Consider the following 10942-nt stretch of genomic DNA (forward strand, 5'->3'; position numbering starts at 1 on the left):
CTCTTCCCTTCCCTTCCCCTGGACCCTGGTTTTTCTGTGGCTTTTCCCTCAGGGACTTTCCTGACTGTATCTCTGCTCCCCAGGGTGGCTGAGGTTCTGGAAGGCAAAGGAGCTGGGAAGAAGGGCCGCTTTCAGGGCAAGGCCACCAAAATGAGCCAGCGGGCAGAAGTGCAGGCGCTTCTCCAGGACTATATAAGCACGCAGAGTGCTGAGGAGTGAGAACTCAGCATGCCCTCCCCAGTGGTCCTGCCATTGAGAACAGGCCTCCTGTGACCACAGAAGGGGTCTGTTGGACAATAAAATAGTTTGACTCAAGTGGTTGTCGTATACACATGTTTATCTGACTAATTTGTACAGTATACTCCAGTGTGCTTATGCAAATTAGTATTTCTTTTTGAATAAACCATTTTTTAATTTGGGCCTTATTAGGTATAATCTACATGAGTAAGCATTATGTTGATGAAATGTACTGATTTATCTAGGTCAGTATGTTTTAATCTACCCTTATGTTAGATTATGGCGACCCCATGTGTGTTAAGAGTAGAATTGTACTCCATAGGGATTTCAGTGGCTGCGTTTTCAGAAGCAGATTGCCAGGCCTTTCTTCTGAGGCAACTCTGAATGGACTCGAACCTCTAACCTTTTGGTTGGCAGCTGAGCACGTCAACCATTTGAGTTACCCAGCTTGTCATAAAAGTACTGATTTATCTAAACTCAGCTGAAACATTTCTTAATGCAGAAATGTAGTTGCCTAAGGATAGTGGAAGTCAGTTTGGAGGCTTGACCAAGGGCTTAGACTCATTCAAATCTTCTTGTTTTCTTCTTTTCTTTTTTTTTCTTTTCCTTTCTTTTCCCAGTCTAGTGCTTCAGAACTAAAAAAAATCAATGATTTTGCAAATAGGTCAGGAAGTCAGAAAAATATACAGTAGAAAGATGCCCCAAGTCTGTTATTGAGACAGTAAAAGGCTGGAAGAAGTTACCTCATGCAAGACTAACTCTGAGAAAGCTGGTGTAGCAATATTAGACAAATTAGACTTGAAGGCAGAAAGCATTATTACAGACCAACAGGGAAAAGTAATGATAAAAGTGTCAATCCGCAGGAAGATAAATTTATATGCATTTAATAAAAGCTTCAAAGTAATAAAGTAGACATTGACAGATCTAAAAGGAGAATAAGGAGCCCTGGTGGTAGAACGGTTAAGTGGTTGGCTGCTAACCAAAAGGTTGGTGGTTCGAATCCAGGCAGCAGTTCTGTGCAAGAAAGACCTGGCAATCTATCGTAAAGATTACAGCCAAGAAAACCCTATGGGGCAGTTCTACTCTTGTCACATGGGGTTGCTGTGAGTCGAAATCAACTTGATGGCACTCAACGACAACAACAAAAGGAGAACTAGAGAAACCCATAGTTGATGGAAAATTTAAACTCGTCTTTCAGAAACTGATAGAACAAGAGGAAGTATAATATTGTGGTTAAGAGCACGGGCTTTGGAGTTTCACGAACCTGGTAGAAATCCTGGCTTTGTGCATCTGTAGGTGGTAAAACTAGAAAAAAAGCAAGGAATTGATTATTTTAAAAAAAAAGTCAGGACAGCGTTTACCTCTGGGTGGAAGAAGTGTGAGTGAGTGTGGAGAAGAGACCCAGGGTAGCTGTGGGGAGGGTGGTTTCTGGGGTCCTGGCAATTTTCTGTTTCTTGACCGGTGTCAGTTATATAGGTGTTTGCTTTGTAATTATTCATCATAGTGTACACTGATATATTATTTTCACGTGGTTATATTTCACAATTCAAGAATTAATCCTACTGAGAAAAATTCTGTCACTCACCTTGGGAAAAGTATCTTGCCTTTTCGACCTTCAGTTTCCTTATCCGTAAAATGCCAGTGATGACAGCACCCAGTCCACTGAGCTGTGAGGTAACATGCTCAACTGTAAGTGCTCAAGAAAACCACTGTGGATTCTTGAGAACACCTCTTTTTTTTTTCAGGATCCCATGTCTTTTTTTTATTATTATTTAAATTGTGGTAACTATATACGTAACAAAATATTTGCCATTTCAGCATTCTTCCTGTGTCAATTTTGTGGCATTAATTATGTTCATCATGTTGTTCAACTGTCACCCTTATCTGGTCCCAAATTTTTCCGTCACCCTTAGCAGAACCTCAGTGTCCCCTAAGTGTTGAGTCCACCTTTCCCCTTCCCTCCCACCCGCCCCTGGTAGCCACTAATAAACTTTATTCTCTATACACTTACCTATTCTAGATATTTCATATAAGTGGGATCATACAGTATTTGTCCTTTTGTGACTGACTTATAGAACATGTAATTTTTTATTGTCTCCTAATGTTCTGTTCCTCTTAACCTGCAAATTGATTCTTCCTTGACCAAAGTCATGGCATGTCAGGGCTGGAAGAGAAACGCAGACTAGCTCTTTCTGGCTTCCTGCTTTACACATGGTGACACCAGGGCCCAGGTCTCTGGTAGAGCTGGTAGAGACCCAGGCTAGACCACATGCTCTGTGTCCACTGAAGATAAGCAATTCACAGATCAATTGGGATGAAAAACTGCTCAATGAATTATTCTTGCTTCTCACCAAATTGATGACAAAAGCTCCAGGGAACCTGGCCACCTGCAGCACTATACGAGCAAAGTCAGTATTGACGCTGGGCTCTCACCTGGCGTCAGGTATCTTGCAACTAACAATGGCAGCAGATACTTTCAACTGCCAGAAGAAAATCTCAACGTCTGACTGATTTAGACACAGCTGTTTGAACGAGTGCCCTCAACTGGGAAACCTCCCCCCTCACTTATTTTAGGAAAAAAATTATATGGCTTGCCATGAACAATAAAGTTACTTTGTAAAAGCATATACTAAGGAAGAAAATGTGGACATACGAATGTGAACACAGCATCCTAAGAAGGGAACTTTCTGAAATAAGTAGAAGTACACAAACACTTGAGCAAATTAAGTGAAAACAGTAATCGGTTGTGTGAGGAAAGGGAAGGTAAAGCAGCAGCATTGGAACTTGTGATGCCGTTCATGTCTGTCCCAGGGGCCCGAATCCAGGGCACCAGGGAGAGCAACAGTTCGTGTTCAGGGAGAGGAGGTGGATTGTCCTTTATGAGGTTCACCAGGAAACAAAGCAGATTGAGTTTCATTATTTCTTTTGGCTAACATTAAATTAGCACAAGCAGAATAATAGGTATTTTATGTATTAAATACAGAACATGATAGAGTTGTATGTACACACCCACACAGATTTTCTGGAACACTGCTGTCATCTACTCTTCCGACATAGGAATAGTGAGAGGTGGCTTCTTGGCTCCTAAGAAAGTTTTTGTTACATAAATCTCCATAAACCGCTAAAGACATAGATGCCGAGGCTTGTGCTTTGGTGAGGATCTCCTGCGTAACTGTGTGTGCACGTGTATATACCGGGTCCAGTGTTAGTATGAAAGATGAAAGACAGACACAGAGCAGGAGACAGACTAAACTCAGGAAGGCATTGTAGGTGGTGCCAAATGTCCTCACCCGTTTGTTAGTCCTGAGTGGAAACCAGTGAGTTGGCCAAGCTATACTAGAAAGCCAGGTCTTTTCCTTAATAAGAACTTAAATAAACTCTAGGGCCCTGCCTGGTACTGATGGGAAAACAGATGGCTCAGCATACCCTAATGAAAAACTCCCTTGCAGAAAGCTGTGTCTCCCATTCCTTTCCCGAATTTGATCCAAGCCATGACTAAGGTACCCTTGCCCAAGGGCAACTGGGGCTGTTTGGAAAAGAGTGATGGAGAAGTTTCCATCTTTCCAGAAAGGTCTGCACCTTCTGTGCCATCCACATGACTATTGCTGACTGAGCGCCCGGCACTAAACCTTAAGGAATAAGAGCAGGTCTTAGTTAACTTACTTGGGGCTGTGTCTAGAATCAGAAGAGGCACTCACAGGGACAGCCTTTCTCCCTGCAGAAGCGCTGAGGGCCATGTCAATATCCCCGTTCATCTTAAAACACCAACCTCAAAGCCAAGTGTTTCAGAAAGAAGGGAGGAATCATTATTTTCTTCTGTGAAAGTAAATGTCTCCCTTTCTTTCATATCATGTAACTTGTATTTTTGTTGTTGACTTGTGTACGTAAACAACCACAGAATTCCTCTGTTCATAAATATTCAACAAATACTTATTGAGAGCATAGTGTGTTGCCAGACACTGTACTGTAAGCACTGGGGCCATGTTGGTCAATAATACAGCCATGGTCCCTGTCCTTATGGTGTTTACAGCTGTGGAAAAGAGACACAGGAAAGAGAGAAGCAAACAAATGTTTAATTATAAATTCTGTTAAACCGAAGAGGATAAAACAGGGTGAAGTAATAGAAAATAACGGGGTAGAGGGAAGAGCAGGGGAGGGCTGTGGCAGTGCCAAAGGAGCCTTGGGGAGAATTTAGACCCCTCCCCTCCAGCATCCAAGCCACCTCAAAATAGTATGCTTACTATGCAAACATAGTTTGTCTTAAGTCTGCTGGTTTCCCTTCCAACCAGATGGCCTCCCTGAGCCGGTACTTTTTTAAAAAAAAAAAATTTTATTGTGTTTTTGGTGAAAATTTACACGGGAAATTAGGTTCTCAATAGTTTCTATACATATTGTTCAGAAACCCTGGTGGTGTAGTGGTTAAGTGCTACAGCTGCTAACCAAAAGGTCGGCAGTTGGAATCCACCAGGCGCTCCTTGGAAGCCCTATGGGGCAGTTCTACTCTGTCCTATAGGGTCACTATGAGTCAGAATTGACTCGACGGCAATGGGTTTGGTTTTATACATATTGTTCAGTGACACTGGTTACATTCTTCACAATGTATCAGTATTCTCATTATTTCCATTTTGGTTGTTCTGTTTCCATTCATCTAGCTTCCTGTGTTCCCCTGTAGCCTTTTCATCTTTCGTCTAGGGTAAATAAAGATTATTTTGAGAAGCACAGTGCTCATGGGTGATATTATTTATTTTATGGGCCAATCTATCATTTGGCTGAAAGGTGACCTCTGGGAGTGGTTTTTGAGTCCCAAGTTTAAAGAGTATCTCAGGGTGATAATCTCAGGGGTTCATCTAGTCTCGACTGGTCCAGTAAGTCTGGCCATTTTTTAGGAATTTGAGTTTTGTTTTATATTTTTCTCCCATTCTCTCTGGGACCATCTATTGGGTCCCTGGTCGCAACAGCCAGTAGTGGTAGCTAGGAACCATCTAGTTTTTCTCGTCTCAGGGTAAGTGATGTCGTTCGTGTAGACTATTGGTTCTGTAGACTAGTTTCTTCTTTGAGTCTTTGGTTTCCTTCTTTCTCTTTAGGTCTGGAGGAGTAGAGAACAATAGTTGTATCTTAGATAGCCACTCACAAGCTTTTAAGACTCCAGACTTTTTATTTTCCTGAGCCCCTTCTTTATAGAAATTCTGGAACTGCAAATTGTCCTCTAGCCCCAGGTGACCAGGGTTTTGAAGAGGCTGCTGGATTCATCAAAAACTAACACATATCTCAGGCACCTTCTACGTGGCAGCCATAGGGAGGCAAAGACTAAATCCAACATGGAGCTTGTATTGCTGTTCGCCCAGATGGATCTCTCCAACTTTCCATCACTGCTTGGCCATTTCTTCTGATTCCACAAGGTCCACCTCTTTCCCCATTAGCAGGAGGTAAATTCTGTGTTACAGCTCAGGAGAAAGAAGGTATTGAGTGGTGTTAAGTGCACTCACAGTGTTGTGTAACCATCACTACAATTTATTTCCAGATATATTTCATCATCCCAAACAGAAACTCTGTACCCATAAAACAATACCTCCCCATTACTCCCTCCTTCTACCCCCTGGTAACCTCTGTTCTACTTTCTATCTCTATGAATTTGCCTAGTCTAGGTACCTCGTATAAGTGGAATCATACAATATTTGTCTTTTTGTGTCTGGCTTATTTCACTTAGCATAATGTCTTCAGGGTTCATCCATGTCATAGCATATATCAGAACTCCATTCCTCTTTATGGCTGAATAATATTCCATTGTATGGATATACCACAGTTTGTTTATCCATTCATTTGTTGATGGACACACTGCAATTTTAATTTTATTATTGTAATCAACACATATAGTTTTTCTGCCAAGCATTGTTCTAAGAACTTTATAAACTTTAACTCATTTAATTCTCATAGCAACCCCCATGTGATAGAGCCTATTGCCATCCCTATTTTACAGATGAGGATACTGAGATACAGAGTGATAACATGCTGAACCTGAGGTGACTCAGCTAGTAAATGGTGGGGCAGGTCTTTGAACCAGCAGCCTGGCTCCTGAGTCCATGCACTTAACTATTGTGTTGTACAACCTCTTGGTAGTATGTCTACTAATGTACTTAAAAAGATCACATAAATTATATCTGACCAATATCTTCTCTGTTTTATAAACTAGCATCTCTCAGGGTTAAAATAAGGCATTTTAGACCCAAGGGCATTTAAGGATATTGAGGCTGTCTGATGCTTTTGCCAAGGAAAAAGGATCAAACTAGGAGGCTGTAAATAGAAGAGAAAAACTTTCATTTCCATATTGCCATGTAGCCTCTGATTTCACCTCTGTTAGGGCAAGAATGTACATTATAATGCTAGAATGGAGAAGCCAGGGGTTTATTCTTCATGAGGTCTACAAGGTGAGCCCCTTAATTCCCTACATTTAATTCTAAGTCTGTTTGCCTCCTCCTTTCTGTTAATCTGTGATTGATCTCTGTGGAGACAGTTTTACATGTGTTCCACCAGTAGCACTAGAAAAAGTCTACTTTTCCTGTTTTTAGAACCTTGGTTTGGATGAATTGGGGATTTTCAGTCAGCTTGGAAAAGGCTGAAAAACCGCTTTGGTGGAACAGTTGAGCTTTTCTTGTTGCTGTTACCAGCAATACTAACTCATCCTGAAATTTCGTATGAAAACAGCTTTTGAATTTCTTCTGCTCTTATAATTTGCTTCCTGCTCCAGACAATCCTTTAGCAGTCTCAGTTTAAAGTGATGATGGTGACCCTCAGCATCCAGGGACAGTCCTTCACAGCTTAACAGCAGAGGGTGCTGCGAGCCCGTGGTTGCCAAGGCCTCTGCCAAGCAAAACAACAAAACAAAAACAAGGGTAAAAGAGCCCTTGCTGACTCAGCCAGCCCACAAGGAGGCTTCTAATTGTCCTGTCCCTTTGTTGCTTCCGAAGACATTTTCCATGTGATGTGGACCCGTGCAAGCAGGGAATCAAGGGACAAGCTGTGGCCTTCTAGACATGACTGATCGTTTCTATTTCTGTTTTTGAAAAGTTTCAACCCTTCTCCAATGAAATCAATGCTTGATATTTTATGAAATTCCAAATAGTTCTGAATCCTAACTTAATTCAGAAAACAGCAATCATAATTCCTGTTTTCCAGAGCTCCCTCTAAATGCCGTTGTACTGATTATATCAACAGCAACAAGACAACAGACAACAGGTTTTCCCTTTTTTAAAGCCAAAGCTTGACTGTTGCCTCCAGGTTCTCTATCAAGTCTTCTCCAACTTCCTAAAATTCTGCCTCTTTTACTCATTTTTTTCGTTTTCAGCTTTTTGTCTTCCTGCAGCCCTTTCACCTCTTGATAATTTACAGAAAGCAGCAATGAGATTCTTTACTTCTGGCTTGTTCGGTTGTCCTTAGCTCTAAGCAAATTTGCTGTATAAGAATCCAAGCGTTCTCATGATAAAGGTGATTTATTTTATAAAACCCTTCACAGTAGGCTTTCAAGGCGAGATACACTGATGAGTTCATAATACAATACGACCTTTATTTTGTTTATGTTTTACAAGCACATTGCTGTTGTTGTTGCTGTCGTGTCAGCTCTGACTCATGGAGACCTTACGTGTAACAGAAAGAAATGTCCCGTTATGCTCTTACAAACATGGAGTGTATCCATCTAGGAGAATTGACTTCAGTGGTTTCTATGTGGTTTCATAGCCATTGTGCGGGAGGAGGCAGGTATATGGGGATGAAGTGGGAGCTTGGGCAACATATGAGGAAAGTTGTGGCTTCAAGAACTGGCCTCTGGCAACATCGGCAGTCACCGGGGGTATAAATGTTGACAAGATTCTAAACATAAGCAAAATAGAGCTACTGGTAGATGGACAAGGACTCAGAAAGGTGCTCCCTGTCTGGAACAAAAAACAATATATAATCTGACTTGTTGGATGAACTCTAGCAAAACGAGAAGAACACAAGAGGACTGAAGGTAAAGGAATTGCAATGTAACAGCTGTGTTACTTGACAACCGAGTGCTGAAATCTTTAACGGGCTGAGAGCACATTGTCTTGTCTGCCATCAAGAGAACAGAAAGACAATTCTATACTTCTAAAAAAACACAACGATGTATGGTTCAAGAAAGTCAAGATTTGAAAATACAGCAAGCTATGATTTTGAAATGAATTTGAGAACAACTGATGAAACAAAAGGAACAGCACTTTCTAGAACAATCAAGCCACGCCTCTTTTAGTCTGGTAATTCAGGGTTAGGGGATAGAGTGGAGCAATGGGATTGATGGATACTCTGATTTCATGCATAATCATTTTGGATTTATAATAATTGTTAACTGCAATCTTTTCCCCATGATGTGCTTTATTTTTCTCATTTGACTGTCTTTGTGTGTGTGTGTGTGTGGTGAAAATACACACAAAAAAACCGTACGCCAATTCAACAATTTCTAATGTATAAATCAGTGTGACTGGTTTTTATAAGATACTTTATATTTTCAAGTGACATATTCAAATTATTTACCAGTTGCTATGGCATGAACGCTGACCAATTTCAACAGATATTTACTGAATGCCTGTTATGTGCCAGTACTGTTCCAGGTGTTTGGAATACATCAACGAACAAACAACAATTCTTGTCTTACTAGAGCTTATATTCTAGTGATGCATACACTTAATAAACAGTAAACATAATCAATAAGTGAGTGACACAGTATGTTAAAAGGTAATAAGTGCTAAGGGGAAAAAAGATAAAAAGATAGTAAGGGAAGAGAAGGAGGATTGGGAATGCAGGGATGGAAGAGGGGAGAAGAGGGTAGTAGAGTGGGTTCAGATTTAAAATAAGGTGATCGTGGAAGGTCTCATTAGGAAGACGAGAATGGAACAAAGACTTGGCAGGAGATGAGAGCATTCAGCAACAACAACCAGTTGTTGTCAAGTTGGTCTAGACTCCTGGCGACCCCATGTGTGTTAGAGTAGAACTGTGCTCCATAGGGTTTTCAATGGCTGATTTTTTAGAAGTAGATGCCAGGCTCTTTTTTTGAGGCGCCTCTGGGCAGACTCAAACCTCCAAGCTTTTGGTTAGCAGCCAAGTGTGGTAACGGTTTGTACCAATCAGGAACTCCATGAGAGCGTTAGAGAAGCAGGTGTCTGAGAGAAGAGCGGTGGGCAGAGGGAGCAGCTGGTACCAAGGCCCTAAGGCTGGACTGTGCCTGCCTGCTCCAGGGACAAGAGGAGCTAGGGTGGCTGGAGTGGAGCCTTGAGGGGAGTGTGGGAGGAGATGAAGTTGGAGAGAGAAGGGGGCAGGTCGTGTCAGGGCTTGTGGGCCCCTGCAAGGATTACAGCTCTTACTCTGGGTGCATGGGAGCCACTGAAGGGATTTCAGCACCGGGACCAGGGTCTGTCTTTCTTTTTAAAATAATCACCTGGCTGCTCTGTTCAGAAAAGGCTGTCGGTGGCCCGGGAAGCAGAGGGTCTGTTAGGAGGCTAATGCCGTAATCCAGGTGAGAGAAGATAATGGCTCAGATCCAGGTGAGATGTGGCAGGTTCTGAATGTACCTGAAGGTAGAAAAAAAAATAATTGCTGTGGAGTTGACTCTGACTCATGGCGCCCTCATGTGTGTCAGAGTAGAACTGTGCTCCATAGGGTTTTCAGTGGCTGATTTTGCAGAAGTAGGTCGCCAGGCCTTTCTTCCAAGGCGCCTTTGGATAGACTCGAACTTCCAAACTTTTGGTTAGCAGCCGAATGTATTAACAGTTTCCACCACCCAAGGTCTCTAGAAATATGTATAGATGAAGTAAGTAAAAAGATTTTATGTTGGAAAAAATAAAAATGTTGAGTTCTATTAGAAAAATCATGACCTTGGAGAAAAATATATTTTTCTAACTCTGACCCTAAATGCAGCCCATCAGCAGCAATACTTCCACCAACCCCCAACTCTCATGTGCCCACTGAAAGAAACAGACTTCTTGGAGGATAGCTGATTCTGCACCTTGGAGCAAGAAAAATTCAGAATAGGCCTGAAAAACAAAGATTTCAGGGGAGTAGTGGTGGAAGGATAAGGAAGCCTTTAACCAAATTACAAAAATTTTGACAATCAAAAAGGAAAAACTAATTATGATTAACCTGAAATAAGTTGAGTATGTGAAAGATCTAAAAAAAGTTGACATGTAATTTATTAAAAAGGTAAATATTACCAGGATCGTTAATTTTAATCAGTAAAGAGTGTCAATAAATATGGGTATTTTTTTAATGAAATAAGTAGGTCTGTGCATTTTTTTCCTGTGTAATCAGGAAAGTGTGACTACAAGAAATTCATGCGAGCCAAATAGTCCTGGAAGAGTAGAAATTTTACACAGAACAGGAAAGACTGATCAAGACTCGTGGTCACACACAAACAGAAGGAGGGGGGAGTCCCATAGCCCATCCGCACCTAAAGTTTTCCAAGTTGAGAAATGACCCAAATGTCCTAAAGAGAGAGGGGAAACCTGCAGAGCTCCCGGGGAATTGTAATGAGCCATGATAAGGCACGTAAACAACTGTTTATAACTGTCAGTACTGTGTATCCTAATGATAAGACGATGGGTTTTGGCTAAGCAAGACTTGTGGAATGACCTATTTGGGTGAGAGACACCAGGTTGCAAGGGGTGAATTTTAAAAATCTTACTGATGTATCAAGACAAGC

At 41.5% G+C, this 10942-nt stretch overlaps 1 protein-coding gene across 2 annotated transcripts in view; it reads left to right on the forward strand.

The window, feature by feature from the left end:
• Window positions 1-919, forward strand: part of AARSD1 (alanyl-tRNA synthetase domain containing 1) — a 12616-nt gene extending 11697 nt beyond the window's left edge. The window contains exon 12 of one of the 2 annotated variants that reach the window (XM_004390268.2): window positions 84-919. In XM_004390268.2, coding sequence (XP_004390325.1) covers window positions 84-219 — 136 coding nt within the window. In that variant the 3' untranslated portion in view covers window positions 220-919. The remainder of the gene's footprint in view (window positions 1-83) is intronic. The other variant, XM_023725260.1, reaches the window with a different exon arrangement.
• The last annotated feature ends 10023 nt before the right edge of the window (window positions 920-10942 follow it).

Source organism: Trichechus manatus, unplaced genomic scaffold (assembly GCF_000243295.1).
Source record: "Trichechus manatus latirostris isolate Lorelei unplaced genomic scaffold, TriManLat1.0 scaffold00294, whole genome shotgun sequence".
Classification (NCBI taxonomy): Eukaryota; Metazoa; Chordata; class Mammalia; order Sirenia; family Trichechidae; genus Trichechus; species Trichechus manatus.